The following is a 24,101-nucleotide window of genomic DNA, read 5'->3' as shown; positions in this document are numbered from 1 at the left end:
AGAATTGCGTAGAACACTCTACAGGCCATGAGTGTCGAACCGAAGGCTCTACGCGATAACCTTGAAATGTAAAATGACATCTTGTCGGGTCAGTTACAGTACAATTACATAATGATTTTACGCCAATTAGTATTTTATAAGAATGAGAGCACCTAATGAGCTGTAGGTAATGTAATTAGAATCGTCGTGTACGGTAAGTGGACAATAGGTATAGTTATACGAATAAACATAGCGAGGTCGGTGCGGCTAGGCGGTGGCGAGGGTCACGCAGAGGTGACAGGCGTTGCGTGCGTGCGAGATATGGGGAGGTGTCAGGCGCTGATGTCAGTGGAAGCGGCGACTGGGGCGACTGGCGGCTCTCCCGACGGCGGCGGGCGCACGCACAGAATGCAGCGGGGCGAGCGCGGGGCGCGGGCGGCCGCCGCTGCTGCCGCGGCGACCCGTGCTGCCGCCCGCCAGTCAGCCGCGCGCCACCGACACGAGTGTTGTTCGAGCCGCGCGACGCAACACCTCCGCCTCACGCAGGTACGTACTACTTATCGCACGTGACTTACGTCTCTCTTGCGCTTCCTTCGACGGCCGCGCGGACCACCGCCGCAGGACGTCCCCGACCGCCTATTTCGGCGCGGTGCCGGCACCGGCGGTGACTACAAATAGCCGGTGTGGACGTATACCGGCATCGTCCACTTCTAACCTGGCGGCCTCGGTGCGGCGCCGTGGGCACGATGACCCGTCGTGTTTGCCAAACGAGAATCCCTAAATACTTGCCGGTCATCGCTTCTGCGGCTTTTATCAGTGTTACATATTTATTATTTGCCGGCGGCGCGGTGAGGTCAGCGGGCGCGCGCGGCGATGTGCGCCTTATCGCGTGGGCCGTAGGGTCGCAGCGGGAGTCGCACAACTGAGTCGCGGCGCCGCCGACGCGGGCGCGCCCGACCTCGGCTCTGCTCTGTCTTTGCTCTGCTCTTGCGTCGTTCTTATTACCTATTGATACCTACTCGCGACGTCCACTACAGACAGCAACTATCTTTATCTAAAACAACATCAGACTGGCTACCGCGCATTACCACTTATCTGACAATCGGTTGTCAACATGAATTGCTAACACTTGAGAGTTTGAGAACTTAATGCAACTTGTTTCAGTACATAGCGAGTACACACACATGCTCCTTCTGAGGAACACTGTTGATTTTTGCTCCATTACTTCGAACAACATGTTATCTATTGCAGTAATGGGAAAGTACAGAAATCATTGTTGTTTAGCATTTGTAACTGCTTACTGAGCGTTATGTAAACCGGCAGCGACTACTGCTGACCCTCTGTTCATTACGACAGGACACGCGACAACCCAACCAAGCATTCTTTCAACTAATTGTATTAGCTTCAATGGGAAACCACAAGTAGCGAAGGCGCACAGAAACTAAAGCTTGATCCATTGAAAGTGACGTCATGAGGTAATGCGATGAGACTAAGTACATACGTCCCACAGTATAATATTCCCAAAGCGATTACAATTACAGGCTAAATGCTAACTAAATAAGGCATGTTAATGAGCCAACAGTGTTCTTAACATTAAAAACATAAGTTCACTGTGCCAAGAGTGCCTACCGATCTCAGATAGGTACTACTTTGTTTATAATATCTCCTTAGTTATTGTTTATTAAATTAGTAGACGCAATCGTGACACTCACGACCCTTGGCCACATTAGGTAGTAGACAATATAATAATTGCAGTATTCTCTAATGAGTCCCTAAATCAGGCTCAGGCAAATATGAAATATTCGTAAAATGTGCGCGGGTAGGCCAGTGACGAGGGATCCGGTACTCGCCGGTGTTGTCTTCAGCAGCAGCACACAGTGCGTGTAACACTTCTTGCAGTACGCGGACTTCGCCCCTATGTGATTCACCACACGGCCTAGTATTCCGTGACGACGTGTCAACACTTATTACGCCCTAGACGCATCGCTCAAATGTTCTCGACCTCGCGCTATCAGCGTCCAAAGCATTTTCGTCTTTATGGCTAGCAACAGTAGTGATACTACGCCTTGCGCACCCTCGGACTTTAATAGCGTTTTGCACTCGCGGTATAGTCGAGATCCCCAACGCACAAGAGAGTGAAAGTTGGAGGGTGGGTGAACACCGGGGTGGCGGCGCTCCCTGCAGGAGTAGTCGACCCGGGACTACCAACTAGGATTTGCTAAATCTGCTTCTTTTACACCGGCTCTGCCGAAAAAGCAAATTACATTTTAGATCGGGCGTAAGGGCGTTTATTAACGTAATTAGAGTTCAAGCCTCGAGTTCTAAAGTATAACGTATACCTGTGACTCATAGTAAATGTCTTTCTACTGTCAATATAGCAAGCCCGATGTAAACACATTCCAGAGGGCCTCATGACGATACAGTTTATTGCCGGCACTTAAGTCATCGCCGTTGTTTCTAGTAAATAAAACTGTCGAGTTCAAGAAACTAATTAGTGCATCTGTCCCGGTAGTGCGCCGCGCACATCGGCACATAGGTATACTGTTTCATATCAGTGCACATTCGAGCTCTCGTGTTGGCATTGGCATACGCCCCTGACACGCCGAACGGTATACGAAATAACAACACGTGGATAAGTACGTGTAGCGTAGGTAACGAACACAACTTAATATTCTTACGCAGCCATTTCGATCGGTGCCTAGAATCAGAAGGTTAGATCCGTAATTGAAACTGTAGATCACACTAGTTGAGTGTCCAAACGTCGAAACGAGTGTGCTAAATGCGTCTGCGTACAATACGTCGACACCTGGTCCGTATAATATATCTAATGGTGAATGACACGAATTCCTTTTGATAGTAAAATAAGGAAAACCATCCGACCAACACTCGGGCACATTCTGCACATAACATGATGGATGTTGGGAACTATAAGTAACACTTCGTCCGCCAATTAATTAACGTACTTCAACCGTCTCAACGTCGGCCTTTACGATTTATCACCATTTTTCATGAGAACTCATTGTGAAAACTTCATGGAAGAAGGAAATGATTGCGTGAATTAGTAATAAAGACCGGTGTGTTGCTATACAATTACCTTTCTATTGAGTCTATTTACGATTGTCATGTCCAATGTCTTACGGCGATGTCGTACTGAAAAGCAGTAGAGCTGATTTATTAATCTACTATCACTTGTCATTTCAGTTATCGCTAGTATTTCACAAGATTTTCCTAGGAAAATGCTTTCATTTTGTGGAGTAACTGACAATTTATCTGAAGGTACTAGTGTAGGAACAATTGGTACTTCATTTCTTGCCAATCATTGGCAACATTACCTAAGCCAGGAAGGAAAAGAAGGTACCAAAATAAAGAATTAAATTATGTAATTTTGTTCTATACTTGCCTTTAAAATTGGCATTCTGAACTATATATTTCATATTTTTTTACTATTCATGCAGTAAATAATATGTACGCATTTGCACATCTACGATTGCAGGAGAGTTCCGCATCCTTTTATAAACTGCCAAAAATTAATAAAGTCTTGTCATATACAATAAAGGTACCCCATCTAATTTCCAAAGCATTTTCCATTTTATTACGAAGTTCAGTATTAACTTTTCATACAAATGTCTTGATGTTAAAGTACATAGGTACATACTTAGGTGAGTTAACAGAAATATCGTGTCACCGCCGCCGCCATACAATTCTTCGAAAAAGTAATTTCTTCAACGTTTCCAACGTTGCGTGCCTGCAAGAACTTATTAACACGATACAAGTAATATTTTACCGAAAATCTGTACGTGCGGAACAGACCGGAATTAAGACCTTTATATTTAGACTTTATTCATACTAACTACTGAAGTTAACTACTATTGATAGATATGTCTCAATCCATAAGAGAAGGTAGAGTCTTCGATATCTATTAGAACGTACGTCTCTAATGTTTTTTTCTAGTCACTCGTAACTTAAACTCGTTTTCTCAATAACTTCAATTGTAAAATAGAATCTGAAGGACTTTTTGCACGTGCATTAGTCGGGTGTATAATTCGCTTAGTTGTTATGTGGTGAGGTCGTTGGAGCGCACCTCGGCTGCGCCAGGCGGCGTCGGGCGCGGCAGCTGCATTGCAGCTGGCGTGTGCTTTTGCTCGTTTTACTGCACTGGCAGAATCCTGCTTGCACTGGATATGTACTACATACATGTACTAAGTACTAACTGCCATCGAGCGCACTCCATATGACTGTGACTCAACTGATTTTTACGAAATGCTCGACACTTGTACGTGGACGATGTTACGTTTCAGATGTCGCGGTGACTAGATTAACTTGAGTGATAACATAATACCAGTACTCTTGTGTAACTTTTGCTATCTTAAAACTATCAGTCGTATTTCGATAACGCGCCAAAACATTACTTTTAATTACTCCGCTTGTAGGCACTTATAACATTTTGTTAGTTTTATCGCTGTTTTGCCAGATTTGGTTGTAGCTGCTGTACGGTCCGTACTGTACCAGGAATGGTTTGGACGGCGTACTTATTATTTAAGAGGAATTTAGGTCAGTGTCTCGCGGGACTAAGCCGTTTTTACTTTGTCTATGTAGAGCTTTGGTAGCGCCACATAGCTGCCAAATATTAAATTGTGCAGATACCACTCTTAGGCGAAACGAACAACGATTTGTGTACTGATATCATATCAGACTATATATGAATGAGTAAAGCTTAAACGAAAGGTTTGTGCAGCTACTAAAAATCTTAGTGACATTTGTAAAAAGTCTGCCCCTTTTATGTATAAATTAATTCATCTAATGATATAAATTATCAAACATAAACATAGGCAATAAACTTGAGCACTTCTCCCACAAGCTTGAAATGTCGTGGTATAAATGTCGAATGGGATGCCAAAGTATATTCATTACAGCAAAGTAATGGGTTTACAGGAAATAAACATTACTTCAGAGTACCGTTCTTGTTATACGGATTCACGGGTTTCTAAAGCAATGTTAGACACGACTAGGGATGGGAACACACCCTACCTATATAGAGGTTTAGATAGCCAAGAGCAGAGGTCGGTCGACCTCCCGTCGCTGTTCCCCGCAGGCTTGGGGCGCGGCAGGGGGCTGCTTTGCAGATTTTCCTCGTATTCGTACCTACCTATCATAGAGCTATCGTTGCCGTCCTTGACACGTCGCCTAAACCCTTAAAACCCGCTATGATGTAGCGCACACAATTTTAGCTGGTGCCTAAAACGCTTGCGACGTAGAGGTTTCGGGTAACGGGATTCAATTTGCGTACCTAAATCGAAATTGATTTCCTTCAATCTTTTAGCATACCCGTTACAGTCATGAATTTCAGATGTCATTTTGTTTACGTGGTTTTAGTCGGTGATTTATACAGAACCCTAAGGAAATAGTCACACCTCGGCGCTCGGCGGCAAATAATAGAATCGGATATTTGTCTTCGATTGTGGTGCGTCTGTTAGGGTCATTGGTTTTGCGCATCGCTCAGGCGCTTACGTGTGTTCACTTATGAATAGATCAAAAGACAATTTATTATATTGACGATTTATTTGAGCGTATTGGGGTCGTTCATTAGTATTAAACCTATTAGGAACACATACGTGGTCCTACACAATATTGTGGTCTGCTTGCTACCGCAGTCGCCGCCACTTTGAGATAACGTTATCAGCGATAGCCTTGCCGAGGATTCTGTGAAGCTACAAGACTAGCGTGCATGCACGTATGTATGTACATGCACGTACCTATCGCTCAGTCAAACGGGACTTAACAATACCTACTACTGAACACTAGTTTAATACCTATTCATAAAATAACCTATTGTTGTGAGTTTTACATGAACTTGTGTATATGTGTGTACTAGGTATTGATGTCTTTCCTCGTGAAATTGAAATTGATACGTTGTAGTGTTTTAGTAAATGAGTCTGTCTTCTTAATCCTCGGCTGTTGTAGGCGTTCTAAGTACGACGCGTTTGTTTTTCAATGAATTCGTAAATCGAAGTGGTAGAGTTGCGTAATTACTGTATTTATTCACTAAGATTATGACAACTTGTCACATCATTTCTGCGTTAACTTAAAATGTTCGAGGTTTGATTATTGCGAATGATGTATTTTCAATCAATTTCTGTAAAAATCTCTCACATCCCCAAAAAGTAATGTTTTGTTGGCATAGGTATAGAGTTTATGAGATAAAGTAAAGCATGGCTCAGCAGGATGCTTTCATTTTCAATGCGTAACCCCCCTGGAGTCGTGTCCGCGATGTCACTGAAACGTAAAGAGGTCGTTCGTGTTCGCGCCAGCCATCGAGCATCCAGCCAACAATGAAGACGCGCGGCGCGCTGTGCCAGTGCTATATCGAACACACTACACACGTAATAATCGCAGATAGGCAGCCGGTGCTTGTAGGCGGCATCACATCGCGCATTGCACGGAGTATATGCGTGCTCGCTGCGGCTGACTCCATTCCATATCGTCGACGAGTCGTGTTGTCGACTCGGTGCCGCCGCCGCTCCGCCGCCGCGCCGCCGGACGGCCGACGCACTCGCCTCACAGTGACCTCACTGCGCAAGCGACTACACCACCTAAATATGACCTAAGCGCGGACACATTGTTTCTTTTGTTTACTGTAAATCAAACGTTTCCAATTTATTCACTCACTTCTGGGTTTTGCGCTGAATTTCAGCTTTATTTAACAAGCACGTAAGCAAAGTTACTTGTTTCTCAAATTTTCAAGTTCAACTTATTACGTTACATTGATTAGTTACTATCTCTCGATGTCTACTAATACTTAGTAAAACAGCCACGAATTAGTAAACACATTTAGCACCAGCTCTCACTCGTCTCCCCAGGCTTTCCAAATAAAAACTACATCATTATTATAATAATGTTTTTCCATGGTCTATCACTTTGCCAATTTCATCAACTTAGGTATATCGTTTAAGCTGTTAATCCGGGAAAGCGTCACAAACGGACATACATGCAGTGTTAGGTACTATATATTATTATAATTACCTATAGAGAATGCTCTATAATTATAATAATATTAATTAAGTGTGTAGATAATGGATGCCACCTCTCTTCTTGATGCGTGAAAAAGAATTACAGGACAGCCTTTATCTTTCAGTTCAGTAATAAAGTAGATTTCTGAGAGTGCAAGATTCTTGGAATCGGTCCCGTAGTTTTAGTGTGCACTTCTTTCAACATACAAACAAGCAAAGTATCACTTTATTATATTAGCGGAACCTTTCGTACGCTCAGCACCATATCAGATCGAACAGTTTTTAAAATAAATGTATGGTGCAAATTGATATGAACGTTCGTGACTGTGTAGTGGGCAGCGGTTGTCACCATCGTTAACAATCGTGCCGTCACCTAATTGACTCCGCTCTATACCTTAATTAGTACTCGTCTGTGATCGCGAGTAGTTATACCAACTGAAACACGAAGTGGCGGTGGTACCTAGTTCTTATGTCGAGTGCGCGAGGCCACGCACCACCTGACACGAGAGCAGCTGGCACCCGGCTGCCTGCTTGCGCTTGCGCACAACGAAACTCGTTTCGAAGCAGACGCCTCAATATGGCGGACCACCGACGGCCACTGTGTCGCATTATGATTACCAACACAGATTTCAATGTGTCTAACTTATATTGTTTATGGCTGTTTTCCTTAATGGAGCACTGTGCAATGCAACGCGCAGCCGATTTCAAAACAATGTTTAAGATATTCTTCAGTTCTGCGGCAGTGTTTCTGGGAAGTATCCGCGTGAGTTGGACGGCTTTGTTGTCGAGTCGCATTGTCGAGCGGCTGTCCTTTTGCCGTGTCCGTGATCGTATTTTTCTGGCGTGTTGGTGCGCAGACACCGCGCGGCGGCGGCGTGGCTGTTTACACGAGCATCAAGTATATAAGTGTATAAAGGTAGGACATTTAGATAGGTTGGCGCGTAGGCAGCGACGGTCGTGCAGCCCGCGGCGGCGGCGTCGTCGCACGACCCTGATAATTTGCTGCGCTTATGTTACTTCAACGGCTTCTTGCGACACGTTGCGACCGCTTTCCTACGTTTCTACTCCCTACACCATACACTCGGTGTGTAGGTAAGCGTGGTAAATGTATTACGCTCTCTCTCTTGACAACAATCTCTGCGTCTGCAAAAATCGTAACTCGTCGCATAAATAGTGCAGATAGCCAGACCACGTGTTCTCGTTACTTGTTATCGATTTATAATTATGTAACATTGTGTTTGTCTTACGATGAAACTACATCTGTAACGATGCCCTGTCATTGAACATAAACTCGTGACATTCAAATCAATTTTGCTTTTAAAGAGTGATCAAATGCCCGTAGTGGATGTCTCTACATTTTTTTTCACGTGTGGATGTTGAAGGTCTATTTGCACAACATACATATTTTTTTCCAGAAGAATTTTCATGGATTACGTTTTCAGCGATTTCGGGATAAGCAGAGAAAACGTAGAACTAAACCTCACAAAAGGCACGGTGCTTTACTCTCATAGTTTGCGTCATTTAGGTTCCTTACACAACATGTGGTCTGGACTGTTAGAATGTTGACTATTTATTGACTAAGATGCGCATTACATTCGCTTCAGCATTTCGATACAAGAAACGAGTGTAGTGTGAATGTGACTCGTAGTCGTGGACGCAAACAGACTCGCTACTGCATACCTACCTACGTACTGTTAAGTGGTATGTTGTAGAGTGCAAAATGCTTTTATATCAGTTGTTTGCTATTGAAACAGTAGCTATTGACTCATAATGAGTAAATCGCTAAGTAACACAAACAAGTCGGCGTGACTGCGCTCATGCACGAGTCGGCCGACGTCGATGATCGCGTCGTCCGTGACACCTAAACGAGCGAGCAGCACCTCTGCTATCTGCTGGTTAGATAAGGCGCATTTATCAGCGGGCCTCGGCGCGGGAGGACCGACATGAGAGCGGCTGCGGTCGGCTGTTGGGTGGCGTATGGCGGACAGAGGCAGGCAGGGCAGAGTCGCCGCCGCACATGTTGCGGAACGTGCAGCGGCGGGGCGCGGGGCGGGACCGCCAGGGACGGCGTCGGCACACCGGCACGCCGCACGCACACACCCGCAGCGCCCACACGACGCCCGCGCCCGAGGAGCGTCACTCTACGCCTTATCGCAGCCATCTTTAAACGAGCACAGTGCACGCCACCCGCCACTCGGTACGAATTCCATTCGAGAACACTGTTGCTACGATGGCTGTCGACGACCGATCGCACCAATCCTTTCATTATATGCGACGCGAGCGCCGTGCACCGAGTCTGCAGCCTGCTTCAAGGTCGTGTTAATTACCAGTCGGACCGGTGACAGTCATGCTCGTTAGCGACACTCATCACATTAATATCTATCTTCGCATAAACAAGTCGTTTATCGCTTTCAGCATTCGAATGAGTGCAAAGTTGCCTCTCAAGCATTAGCTGACCACAGCGGTTACAAGACACCTATGACTCTGCGTTGCATCGTGTTTTATTAACACGCGGCGACGTTGTAAACGACCGCTCCACATACACCTACAATGTCGCACCCTATAAAGTTTACCCTATTTAGGATCGTCTACGGTTTATACATCTCCACACTAGGGTGTTCTTGCGGCGACCATCTGTATTGATCTCGGGAGGGTGGTGTGGGTCGACATCCCGTCGCCTACGTCTCTGTAGAGGCGACGGCTCTGGCAAAGCTTCCGTAAAATCCAGGCTAGAGGCTGTCGGGTGGGTGATAAAGGAAAACTGCCTACGTAGCCGGCCCCTGGCGGGTGTTCGCTCGGCGTGGCGTGTTGTCGCGCAGCTATATATAGCACGTGTTGAACGGAGCCGGTGCGACCGCGCCCGCCACCGCCGCCGCCACCGCCGCCGCCGCCGCACTGCTCCGACGACGACGTCGTCCGACGAAAGGTCAATTGGCGCGCAAATTATTTGCGTCGCAAAATCCGCAGCGTCGCTGCACCATCCCGACGCTATAAACTAACATAATTTAAACCCATCTCCTGTCCTGCAGTATTACGGAGGCCGGCCTTACGTCGCTGCATAATTATGGGTCGTCGAGTGATCACTGATTTAACATCGCGCACTCTTTAAGGCAAGAACGCGGCACGCATTCTTATCGAACATCATAATAGGTGATGTGTAGGTATAAGTATGTATAGAGCCATATCCTCGCACGTAGCGTCACTCTACAAACGACAATTGATTATAAACTTACTTATACCTAGTCATCGTTAACAAGATTTTCAGATGCAACATGATAATATCATAATAGGAGCAAGTTATTATTGAAACATTCCAATGCTTTAACGACACCGACTCACCGTTGGGGGCACGGTGTCAAAAAAGTTGTTTATCTTGACGTAGAGCGGTGTCCCTCGTGTCCCTCGATAGCTTCACTTTCAAGTTCTCGACAATTAGGGTCATGTTTTGGTAGGGAATGTATTCTTTCGATCTAGTTACATGAGGACAAAAACGGGTTTGAATTCAAGAAGTGGTCAGTGGAGGCCACGCCGAGGTGAGCGCTTCGTTCACAGCACCAAGGTACTTGCGACGTAGTTAGTCACGCTTGGAATGAACGACTCAGCTCACTTCAACTCCTACAAGAACGTAGCAAACAAGTGACGACACCGGCCGATACCGACACATGTATACCTACACCACGCGTATACACTATACAGTACAGTGCGACTGTAGTTCACTGTACGTACCTAACTACCTACCATCCTTGTGGTTAAGCGGACTGATTCAGAGTGGCGGTGCTCTTCAATTTGTTGAAAATTGCTGAAGCGTCAAGCAAACGCGTTATATGTATAACTAGCTTCCGCCAGTGGCTTCGCTCGCATAGGATGCCAGTACAACGTATCCTACGTGTGTGGTGAATACGCTTTTCCGTGGTGTGGGTATTCCCTTGAACCGTGTGATATACTGCTGATATTAAATGCACGGGATTTTTCCACTTTAAATAACGTTCAGTGCTCGGGACTGACACGATGGAACGATGACGTTAGTGTCTCGCAGTTTCTAGACAGATTATTCAAGCGGTAACGCGGTGCCTATAATATTTATTCCTCGACAGTTTTTTCATAAATAGTTGCTCTTCAATGATCGGAACAGCTTGATTTTTGTAACTAAAGTAAATCAATAATTGCAATCGTATGATATATAATTCAGCTACTAATTACAATTTCAAACCATCTTATGACCCCCATCATAAACACTTATGCACTATCCATTTTAGAATCAACATCTTTAACAAAAATATATTTATTGCAAAAATATCGTGTTCTAGAGTTCATGTATTGTTTTCCTAAGCTCTTCAGATGTAGTAAACCAAAAGCACATACACAGCAGTTCCCCGTTATCGGGATATATGTCATATTCCATGAACATCGTCGGAACGTCCGTGGTATCGATCAGTACTTGTAATTCGTGTTAAGCGATGTAAATTGTACGTTGCGGAGGAACTGTTAGACAATATTACATTGTACAGTTGGTTGGCAGTAACTGTCAGAGCTGCCAAGATCCGATTTTACTATCAAATTATCCGACTAACTGACCAACGCAGGTCTGCTCGTGTTTAAAACCACATCTCCCCTTCAGCGACGTAGAGATTTTTTCAGAAAGACTAGTCTTTGTTTAAATTTGAGTCTTCAACTAAATCAAAAATGGTTCTATAGTTTAGCTCTGATAGCGTTATAGACAGACACACTTTTACACTTAAAATGTTAGTATAGAAGAATGAAGTCAAATTCTGAATAGTATAGTAATTTTGTCCTGTCGTACTGACACTTGCTAAGCACGCTGACAGCTGATAAAGTGGCAAAAGACCTCCTAGCGAGATTTTTTCCCCATACATTTTCGATACTTACGACTGACAATCACAGGCAAAAGTATGCTTTACTTTACGACACCTACCCATACCTTAAATACAAATATAGGTACGTTTTCAAAAGTATTTTATGACTATAAGCGATGAGCCAATTGTTTTTCCCTAAAAGGTGACTAGCTTGGAAATTCAGATACCTATAATAAGATACAAGAGTATTAATTTTATTAATATGCGCGTTTAGTTTATTTGACGTTTCCATCAAGTTGCATCGATCGTGGTCTCTATTCTCAAACCATAATGATCATCACATTAATCTTGCATTGTGTCTTTGACGAACTGTAGTAAAATTAAATATTAAATTAGGTCTTTCTGTACAATTATTTAATCTTTATAGCAGTAGTAGCTTATTATCGTTTACGTAGCTCTACATTAGATATTAGCTCGAACTTTATAATACTTGGATATTAACTAAACTTTTAATTTGAAGTTACCTTACATTACATACATAGGGTTAAAGCCTAAAATACGATAGTTGTCTCGAAGTAGCAATATTCCTTCTTTATAAGGACTCTACAATAAATAGATTTTTACTCTGTGCCGCCTTCTGCGAGCAACGTCCACGTGTATGAAAAATCTTTCACACGGAGAACTGTATCTATGTCTAGCGAAAACTGTTCAGTCTTTTTTCATTTCTTGTTTTGATACCATTAATTTGAAACATTTTATACCCAATAGGTTGATTGATCATCAATGTTCTATATCTCAACCGATTAAAAAACAAATCACTAATTTACTTATACGAAGTATATCTAAAGTTAGTCTACGCCTACGTGCAAAATCTTTAAAAACAAAAATGTTTTCAACTTCTATAACAATTAAACACAAAAAGTATGGTCAAGTCATTAAAACAACAAAAAAATTGTTTACAAACACCAACCCAGTTTATTTTCACACAAAAGTTACTACGCGATAAAAGTCTCGCTTACAAATTTCACGATATCAATGACTCAATATTTATAATAGGTGTTAGATGAGAAAAAATACGGTAGGTGCACGACCATCGAATGAAAGCAAAAGCGTCCTCGATAACACCAAATGACTTGTCTCGGGAATCGAACTCGAACGAGACGAGAGTGAAAGGAACGACGTTTATTAACATAACGATTACAATATTATGTGTTCATGAGACCCATTTCGTTGTACACAAATATTGGACTGTTATACGGGATGAGTCGATGTCTGCGTTGCGCTTATTAATGTTTTTAAGTTCAGTTTGTCTTATAAAAGTATAGAGTAACCGTGCATGTTTTCCTTTAGCGTTTTTTTTTGTAGAGATATTCGTTATTGATACGCAAAATGTTGATGAGTTATGTATGTTAGTATTCAGTCTTAATTGAATCCCAAATTATATTAATCAGCCTGTATATCGATCCTGTTGCAACATTATGTTAACGCCTCATTTCGATAATATGTAGAGTCAGGCATACGACACTGCTGACTTAAAATGTATCGCTCAGCCAAAGAGCGATGTGTATTTGGATACATATACATAAAAGTGTTCAAGGGTACGTCAACACTTTTATGTGTATACGTGTATAACAAGAATGTGACCACACTTAAGCGAATTAACAGCGAGTTCACAGAGCCATTACGCGTTATATTTATCAGCATAACTATTTCGGATGGTTCTAATTCGTACAGAAGGGTAATTAGTGTGATGTTGTGCTACCTACACGTGCGCCGCACTTTACAGCCGCGACTCGCTCTTAATCCGCGTGTCGTATGGGACATTGCAAACAGTATTCAGCATGCTACTTAACGAGTGGGTGCTATTTTTATGTTCATTGTGACAAATAATAAACAGTCGGGCGTCACCCGGGCGCGCGGCGTGCGGCGTGCGGCGTGCGTGCGAACATTGCGTGCGTGCCTACATCGCATAGGTAGGTAGACGTCGACGCCCGTGGTAGTCGACATCCCTGCATCCCCGGACTGCGCCGGCTGTGCCGCTCTATAAATACACAGCAGGTGTGGTGAGCGCGCGGGGCGCGGGCCGCGCGGGGCGAGGGGCATCCGCCTCTGCAGCGCTCCAAACCGCTCGCAGCGGCCATCGGACCTTAGCGACGCCATATCGATTGCGAGGGCTCCCCCTGCGGCGCGCCGCCGCCTCCATTGTGCTCGGCCTGGGATGCCTTCTCCGGCCGCTTCCTGCCGCGACCCGACGACTCGCTGCGTCGACGACCCGCGCCCGCCATGTCCTCCAGGACTCGTCCCGCACCTGCCCTTCAATACCAAACACTTTTGGATAACAAGTTCTCATACACGCACGTTCTCGTCAATTCTTTGAGCGACGGCGTGGTAGTCGACCACAATTTCGCCATACATGTCTTAACGTAGGAGGATACTGTACTACATAGTATATACTTATTAATAGATCACAATACAATGTTAACGCGTTTACCCGTGATTGTTTATTTAGCACGCACAAATATGGATACTGGGAGAATATCCATACATGGTCAATTTAGTTAGAGTTCTTATTTTGTAAATGCATGTATGCAGGTTTATCGATAATGTTGATCAAGTCACGATTGTACGATACGAATTGTCACTAGGTCAGCATCATCAACAGATGTGATTATATCACAAAATTACTATCTTATCTCATAAAACATGACTAAGTGCGTATACAATATTAATATTAGTTATATCCCAAAGCTCTATTCCAGCGGAAGGAAAACATTTTCCGTGCTCAATCTTAAGTATAAAACTTATATGCGTTGATATACCATGCGGTGCGGTGCGTCACACCCTAGGTCACCAAGAAACTCTACAATATTGTAAATACGTTATTACGTACTCATTATAATTGCACCTAGATACTCAACTAAAACATTTGAAAAATCCGCAATCACATCTTATTCAACCTCTTTAGAGTTGTGTGATTATTTTTATTGTTTCTCACAAAGTAATAGTGTAAACAGACCTTATAAACAGCTCTACATAATTTTATTTTGTAATTCCCATGAGATAAATGGTATTTGGATCAGACGGATATACCAAACCAAAGTTAATAAATTACTACGGAGATACGCAGCGTCCATAAACTAAAGAATTATTTGTGAAAAACGCAGAATTTATCAACGCGATCTTATCAGCTGTTATCGTGAACTATTGGCATTCTATATGCAATGTTTTAAATATGATGCATTTCTAAACAACGTATCACCTTTGCCCACGGACGAATCCCAAAGGCAAACAATAAATCAACTTCGGATCATGGCTCATTTCTCATACAAATATACTATATTATAAATACATCATTGAACTGATACTTGTAGGCACGACAGACTGTTATAAATTTTGACAAAACCTCTTCATCCGATACTCAACTCTATGTCTCAAACTTTAGAGCGAGAATCGCATAAGATTCACTGCCAAATGCTACAGCTGTTGGTATGTCGCCGTACGTATAGCTTCGTAGACACGTTTTATAAATTCAGATTCAGGCTATTTTTGACTTTATGTCGCGTGAATAAAGTTGATATTAGCTCGAATCACGTGTTTGGTCTTGTTTTTATCCGACTACGGTAAGTCAAAAGGAAGGGTTATGGTTTGTTTGTAAGGTGTTTGTCATTTAAATGTCTGGTAGAGCTGCCTCTGACTACTCTGCTCAAGCTGCTTCTACCGTCGGCTTTAATCAGTTATAGAACAAACGTTGCCCACACTTACTATGTACTATGATTAACGCTTACTCTCTTTCCGCAAACATCTAAATATAAAACAGCAACTGACAATTTACTTTCATTACAAATTAATCTGTCTTTCTCTATCTGTCTCTTTCTGCATTTAACAAACACTGAAAATAATCCGTACATATGTAACTCGTACGAAAGCGGAATGCTTAACAATAGCTCTAGTAAACATGATAATCGACTATTTATACCAAACTGTCATAAACACATTTTGTAGAAGGACAATTTCTTTTAGAAAAGACATCAACGCTTATTATTTCATATAATACATACTTATTAATCAATTCGTTGTATTTATAAATTAACGTACACTTATGAGCAACTTTAATTACTTACTAAGTTGTTTAGATTATCATGTTATTTATAACCATCTCACTTCTCAACGTTGCATTTACTTCAGTAAATGTTAGCACTTATCAGTGCAGTAGGTATATTGAGTAATGATGTCTGAAATTATTCACAATAATATTATCTTTTCCGTCATTAGAATAGACAGTTGACACATGTTTACCCTGTTTCATCATCTCAATGCTCACTATGTAGGTATCAGTTACGATGTCGGACTTCGCAAGTTACGTGAAAAAATATTGTCGACAACATGTAAGAGTACAAAGTGTCATTAGACCGTTGCCGAGTGGAGGTCGACCGCCGTACCGGCTCCCCTTACCGTCGACGAGGATGAAAAACATAGGAACATGACATCGGTGGGAGCCTCCGCCGCCCGGCCCGCGCCCACGCGCCCTCGGGCCCGGCCGCCAGCCGCCACACCGCCGCTTGTCGGCTGCTTGCCTGAGTGCCGGCCGAGGCCGCCTCGCGCCTCATTCAGCCGGCGACGCTCTCGCGCTCCGCACACGTGTCCGCTGCACCGCGCCGCGCGACACTGTGCACCCCCCGCACACCCCCGCGCACCCCGCACTCGCCGCGCGCCATCCTCCGACGTTTAACCGACAACGAACATTGTTCTGTTGCAGCGGAGTATGCTACAGCAGATGTCCTCGCCGCCGAGCGCTCAAGCCGGCGAGGTCGCGACAGTCTTCGGGCGCTACCTTGAAGGCCGCGTTTGCGGCGACGTGTCCTCCGAGGCCTCCTCGGATGCCGCGGAAGATTTCGAGTTACCACAGTGCAAGATAAAGCGGAACTATAACTGCACCAAGTGCACGTTCTATACGCAGAACCCGCGCGCTTATCTCGTTCACACGCGTGACGCTCACTTTGTGAAACTTAAGATTTTCGATTGCCCACATTGTGTTTACGCGTCCAAACATCATCAAAAACTTATTCGCCACATAAAAATGGTCCATGAAGACATAGAATCACAGACGAGGAGCTCGAAATCGATGCAGTCGGGTAAATTAGAACCAGAGTTAGCGGCCTCCGCACACGATGCTCAAGAGTCAGTTGAGCGAATAGAAGATCTCGTAGAAGAGGTGGAGGACTGTGAAGATATGATGATGGAAGTGGAGGAGGGTCCCGACTATGTCTCAGAGAATATGGACGACATCGACGTTGTGGGTGAAGCCAATATAGATCAAGCAGCGCCCTCCAACTTACCAAAATCAAAGGGCAACGTAAAGTTTTTTACGTGTGATAAGTGTACCTACGTTACCCACATTAGAGCCAGATTCACTAAGCACGTCAAGTACCATTCGATGCCAATGATCAAGTGCACCATGTGTGATTTCCGCACACCGTACAAATGGAACCTGGACCGTCACATGAAGAATCATGGTGGAACTGGGAGTTTTCATTGTTCCATGTGCAACTTCACTGCGGACATCAAGCAGAGTTTGACCGTGCACGAAATGAATCATCACACACCGCCAGTGGGCCAATCGCTGTCGAGTCGCCGTCGCAACCGGGTGGGCGCCAGCGACACGGTCCTCGCCGACAGCGACGCGGCAAGCGCGTCGCTCCCCAAGGAGGAAGAAGGGAGCGGCGACTCGCGGTCCTCACACTCGGTCTCGGTGAGTCGCCGTTGTGTATGTATACGTGTTGCGTGGCGAGGGGCCGCGCCCGCCAGCCGTCGGCCGCCGCCGGTGCCCGCTGACGTCACTCACTTGTCACTGTTATCACGCCACATAGATTGCACTTAACATCATATCGCTTCTCCCAACCTTCACACGATTTTAGTGCATGTATCTCTGTCTTTCACAATGCTTGAATGTGTTTCCTTCGCATGCTGGTGTAGTAATCACCCACGACATACATAATTTATATCACAGCATAAAAGGATGCAAGTAATAAAATCTTTAAATGAAACGCCTTACAAAATAATGTTAATAAATGTTTGCCGAATATTATCATCATTATGAAGGTATCCCATAATAAACAGTAAACCAAAACATCGATTAGGTAACTTTCAGACAGAAACTTAAAAAATCCTTAGTATTCCATCAATACGGTTTGACATAACATAAACACGTGTTAGAAATGTAAACAAAACATAAAAACAAACGTCTCGGCTATTAACAAAAATTACAAAATTATTAGAGACAAACAAATTAGTCTAATTTGAAACTCAAGATAATTGTTATAATTAAAGCGTGAAGTTTTATTTCGAACTTATTTTATATAGATCGTATACGGTTACGAGCAGTTTACTCATTAGGGTCTTTAATTGCTTAGACTTAGATACTATAATGGCTTGTTTATGGATACTTGAAACGTATTCCCATCGATGCCTATGTTACGGTTTTGTGGCGTATCGCGAATTTCTAGCGCCATCTGTCAGTGTTCGTACTCACTTTTTGCAAGCTTTATTTCACGTTCAAAAGCTAGCTGAAGCTTAACTTTCAAACAGTTTGATAACAGGAAGCAAATCTTTCTATTAAAAGTGATTCCTAAGTTGTCGAAATGCAGGCTAATTTATAATCAGAAAATACAAATTCCCTTACGATCTTATTGTTTAACTGTGTTTTTATCCTAATCTAGAAATAATATTTATTTAAGTGATTGGATATTATTGTATAAATTTTAGTTTGCTTATTACATTACTTTACTATCGATCGTTGGTCGTATAGGGCCGCGGTGCCTCATTAGATAATCAGGGGTGCATCTTAACAGCCTTTGTGATAGTTACAACCAAGCCGTTTTTTCCATAGTTGAGCACTTGCACACACTTCTTTCGGTAGACACCAACTCAGTACAATTGTTTTTTTTTTTATGAGTACCATAATAGGGATTTTGTGCAGGCTTGGAATACGTAGTTTATTAAAATGAACTTTTTACTCATTTGTATTAATTCTCTTTCCAGGACATGGGTCTACAATACGCGGAACGAGAAATAGTCAGCTGTAAAAATGACTCCAATGATGGCACAGGAACTGAGGCCATCAATAAAAAAGACAGTTCCCCCAACCACAGTTCAGATGAGTCTAAACATCAGAAACAAAGTAGAAAAATCCCGAGGCCAATACCACAACTTATACCGTTGAACACGTCGACGCCCAATCAAAAGCAAACCGCTTCAGGTGAACCGCCACATAAGAAATTTAAGGAGTCCTCCCCTGTCGATCTGACCGACTCAAATTCAGAAAGCAAACCAGATAATTTACCTGGTGATGTAACTTTGTTTCCTGTCGCTAGTAATCCATCAAAGGAGACTGGCGGTCGTAAGAAAAATGAATCATTTTTCGACAGACTAAAGGAAAGACTGTTGACTGAAACTGGAGAAGAAGGATCTCTAATATGTAAAAATTGCGGATTTGAAAGCAAATGCCTATCAGAACACTCGGTGCATGAGAAAAACTGCTCACCGCAATCGAACCGTATCACAACAAATGCGTCGCTTTCAAGTTTAAGTTCAACACGATGTCAAAATTGCAGGCATCGGTGCAAATCAAGTGCAGACTTGTTAATTCACATGAAAACTTGTGGAAAGAGCGAAATGATGAAAGACGAAAACATAGCAGAAACAAGAAATGACGATAGCAACGATACATCTATTCTAAGTCAAGAAAAAGAGATCGAGAGACATCCTATGGAAAATGTAGTTTTCGTTTGGAACAATATCAATCAAGAAAGTAACAAATTTGATCAACCTCTAGACATTAATATAAACGACGACTCTACACTCCCGGAATTAAGGAGAAGCTTCGAAGTTGAGGTCGTCGACGAGAATGAGACTATGAATTTATCGCCGAGTCAAGCGGTCGGGAGGAAGGTATTTAAATGTCCACATTGCCCATTCTTCTCAACCACGGCTTCAAGATTCCATGTTCATATTGTTGGTCACTTGAATAAGAAGCCTTTTGAGTGTTCTCTTTGCAAATACAAGTCGAACTGGAGATGGGATATTACCAAACATATTAAACTGAAATCCGCTAGAGATCCTGAACACAACGACGCAAAGGTTCTTATGACTGATGAAACAGGAAGAAGGAACTACAGTAAATATAACAAATTTTTGGCCATGCCGGTATTGAACGAGTATGGGGAAAACGAGTTCCATTATTTAGATGCTGCTAACCCATCCGTGGATGGATCGATGGAAATTGATGAATCATTCCATGATATGTCAGATGTTATGACAACACAGTATGAAATGCAACCGCTCAATTTGCAGACTCAGCACAGTGAAGACAAGTACGATCTCCTCGATAACAGAAATCCCGATGTAAAGAAACCTAAGAAAACATTGTGGAAATGTAAAAAATGCAACTATAAGTAAGTTTACGTTCAGTGTATTTCTTATTATTACTTTCTTATTTTAAGGTTTCAGTTTTTTTTTGTAAAATTGTACCTTATACCTTTTCCTAATTGTTTGGAACTTTGGCCTTTTTTTGATAGGATAAGACGAGATGTGTATCAAACATGATCTAACTCTACTCTACTTTTCAAGTAGATTTCATACAAAACTTATATTTTCAGTATTTAATAAACCCTTATGGACTAGAACTTGAAATCAATAGACGCAACCCCACAAGGCACTCAGACAAAGCAATTAATGAATTCAACTAATTTATTTTCAGAGACCCATCAAGAGAAGCTCTTCTAGAACACGTTCGTGAACATTCCAGGGATGGCATCCAAGAAGAGCCGCATAAGCCAGCTGCAACTAAAAAATCAGAGAATACTCCCGACCCAGCGGACTTGGCGTATCGTTGTGGTCACTGCCATCAACTATCCAATTGGAAACATGTGATACAGGTATAATTATGAATCATATTTTCATATTTACCTTATTTCATAGTCACCTACCTACGTTGTCTATGTCTCTTGCCACAGCCTTCCTGTCTAATAATACCAGTTTTATTTACCTAATTATACAAATTATTGACGATTATTTTTATTCTCATTTCAGCGACACTGCCGCTTGAAGCACGATGGAGTAATAAAAGTAATTACCACAGTCAAACCAAAACCTGATTCAGCCATGAACTTGAACGAAATCAATGATACATGCAACAAATGCCCGTTTAGAACAAGTGACAAGAAACTGCTTCTTGCACATCTTCAGCAACATCAACCTTCGCCGCAGTCGATATTCAAATGCTACTTTTGTCCATACTTCGTAAAAGATGAACACGAATTGGCTCAACATCTCCTGCTACACGGCATCACTGAACCGGACGATTATATTGCAAAAGCCATGGGATGTAAATCCCCATTTCGAGATCCACCAACGATGTCCTCAGTATGTTCAACCAAGCGTCATAAATGTACCGAATGTCCGTATGAAACAAACAGCAAATCTCAGTTCATGTACCACGAACAGTTTCACCGCACACCATCAGACACGCCATACAAGTGTCCAGAATGCAATTACAGCGTGTCTAAGCGACATCTTCTTCACCAGCATTTGAGAGTTCATGGAATCGTCACTAAACGACTCGACTCAGATTTCATCTCAGACCATCCGTCTACATCCACGCTCAACAAAAGCGAAGGCAAAGTTGATTCTCAAACGAACTTCTCAGAAGAAATACCATTCGTCTGGGTCTCTGCAAAGAATGAGTTTCATAAAATGTTTAAGTGTCGATATTGTTCATATGTCAATTCGCAAAAGTGTAGGATACCTAATCACGAAAAAATTCATTGTATTTATTTCGAAAATAATGACACAACTATATACAAATGCTTGGAATGCAAGTTCACTTGTGATAACGCCGGTAGGCTTGCTGAACATTCTAAAACTCATGGGGAAATTTACGGCCGCATTTACTGTCCCGTAGAAGAGGAGATTCCAGATGAAGAGCAAATCGCTAAACTTAGGAAAGTTATAGAGATGGACAAACTGAGTAATGGAGACAACGCAGGCAAAGACGAAGGAGCAGCAAGCGAAAGTAGGGAAATTAAAATTTTACACTATTGCCACAAATGTCCAGCAAGATATTTTGAAGAGGATGAATTACAAAAACACGACAAATTCCATGATTTATCTAACGAGAACAAATGCAAGAGTTGTGAGTTTTCTGTACCTGAGGAAAGCGAATTAACGGCTCATATGACAGTTCACTCCGACGAATACCACACAAAAACTAAAATGCTTAAGTTTATTCACAACGCACATCCTTCATATGGAGAGCCATCTCTTGAACTTGAACATTGTCCGGAGACTTCGGAAATCAGTTGGATAATTGGAGCGCCCAACGTGGTTGACAATGTTACTGCTGGGAAGAAATCGAATGAATCAAAATACGTGCCAAAACAATATTATTGTAAACTGTGCCCCGCAAAATTTTTCAAAAGTTCAGCTCTCAGTTATCACATGGGGTTGCATGGAGGTGAAGGCGACCACAAGTGTAAAAAATGTAATTATGCCGTGAAAAACATAGGAAACTTAGCTAAACACGAATTATTACATGAAAGTGAAAATAAACCTACAAGTTGCGATTATGAATCCGGTGAAGATATGGACTATAAAAACATCCCATTATCGGGCACCGATTTGTTCCAAAGGAAGACTGAAGCTCAGAAAAGAGTGTTAACCGACAAAGATAAATTAGTTAAGCCAAATGATCATTTTCCGCCTGTCTTACAAGCTGATCCGCAATTTGGATACTTAATGCATGGCAATCCTGAATTTATTTATCCTACTTATCTGAAAAATGGACGACAAAAAGAAAAACGTTACAAATGCCACAAATGTCCCTCAGCGTTTGAAAAACGCGAGCAATATAAAATCCATTTATCACTGCATGGTTCTAAACAAAGATATAAATGTGAATTATGTGATTATTCTGTTAAGTATTACGCTAACTATGTCCAGCATATGAGAAAACATCAAATGAACGATGAAGCCCAAGCTGAAAGAAAAAAAGGCAGCAATGGTTTTATGATTTCTGAAAATCAGGAAGAAGTTAAACATGACGATAGTACTGATAACATAAAACTTGCTATTAAAACGATGCCAAAAGGACCTCCGAAAAGTGATTTCCAACAATTTTCAATCAGCGATCAGCAAACTTTAAGACTGCTTCAACGAAGGCGGTCAATAAATAACTGTGGTAAGGACGTCAGTGCTACTGAAACTTCGCCGACTAAAGAACGGAAAATGCATATGTGTTTGTTATGTCCTTACACAAATCAACGACAAGATTCATTGACTAATCATTATAGAAGGCATGGTGAAACCGACGTGGTATCCGGAGGAAATCATAAGTGTTCTCATTGCGATCTGGTAGTGGTGCAGTCACATTTCTTACGAGAACACATGAAGACACATTTTAATTACCACAAGACTCTTATACCAGATTGTTTCGTGGCCAATGAAGATGTTAGTTTTACTGTAACTAAATTAGAAGAAGAATGTGGCGAGTCCGTTGATCTCAAACTAGACGTGCAAAACAAAAGTTTCGCGTGTAACGATAACAAAATATTTGTTAAAATTAAGACAGGGGAACTGCTGGTAGAATAAATAATTATACTAGTAGTATGTAAAATTAAGTTGTAGAAAATAAATGTAGGCTAGTTATTATTTACAGCTAAATGTTTATGAGAATAGTTTTAGTCTAAGCCAAATGAAAAATGTTGATGTTCACCAAAGCATAGCTTGCCATATTAGATTATAGCAAATCTGGCCATTTTGGATTTTATTATTGAAATAACAAAAAGGCAAAATTTTAAAAATAATGTGTTGCAATTGGTCTCTTAATTTATAAATTGTTGAAGTACCTATATAGTAATGTTACCAGCAAAAATCAATAAGTCAGGTCAGATAGAAAAGTAATTTCCAGTTTTGCTAGTGCTCCTATTTTATGATAATGATGTATTATTACAATATTCCACTTTTATACAAGCTTCAATCTTACTAACCTTCAATTTAACTCTCAAATTTGAATATGATCTGAAATTAGTAAGTACTTTTTCTTTGAAGTAATAATGAACCTCTGTACTAATAACAGACAATACAATTAAACAGTAGTGATAAACATATTATGTGAAAAGTTAAACATATTTTTATGAAAAAATTACTGAATAAGTAATTTATACCTTATTGTAATCATGGTTTGTATAGTGCCAGTTTTATAAACTTTAGGGTAGTCCTAAAGGACACATTCCTGTTGTGCAAAATG

General features: G+C 42.1%; 2 protein-coding genes across 2 annotated transcripts; one reads left to right on the top strand and one right to left on the bottom strand.

Moving 5' to 3' along the window:
* Positions 1 to 413: 413 nt before the first annotated feature.
* On the top strand, positions 414 to 24,096 carry LOC142987286 (uncharacterized). The gene is made up of 5 exons (XM_076135947.1): positions 414 to 525; positions 16,557 to 17,549; positions 18,839 to 20,250; positions 20,556 to 20,733; positions 20,888 to 24,096. Exons 2-5 carry the CDS (start codon positions 16,563 to 16,565, stop codon positions 23,441 to 23,443), a joined length of 5,133 nt encoding a protein of 1,710 aa, XP_075992062.1. The 5' UTR covers positions 414 to 525; positions 16,557 to 16,562; the 3' UTR covers positions 23,444 to 24,096.
* LOC142987288 (uncharacterized) lies at positions 13,940 to 16,563 on the bottom strand. Its single transcript, XM_076135949.1, has 2 exons — positions 16,253 to 16,563; positions 13,940 to 14,113 (listed from the first exon to the last, which is right to left on the bottom strand). The coding sequence occupies exons 1-2, from the start codon at positions 16,405 to 16,407 to the stop codon at positions 13,948 to 13,950; spliced, it is 321 nt and encodes a 106-aa protein (XP_075992064.1). The 5' UTR covers positions 16,408 to 16,563; the 3' UTR covers positions 13,940 to 13,947.
* Positions 24,097 to 24,101: the final 5 nt, after the last annotated feature.

This window comes from Anticarsia gemmatalis, chromosome 3 (assembly GCF_050436995.1).
Source record: "Anticarsia gemmatalis isolate Benzon Research Colony breed Stoneville strain chromosome 3, ilAntGemm2 primary, whole genome shotgun sequence".
NCBI lineage: Eukaryota > Metazoa > Arthropoda > Insecta > Lepidoptera > Erebidae > Anticarsia > Anticarsia gemmatalis.
This window is presented reverse-complemented; position numbering and strand designations above follow the sequence as displayed.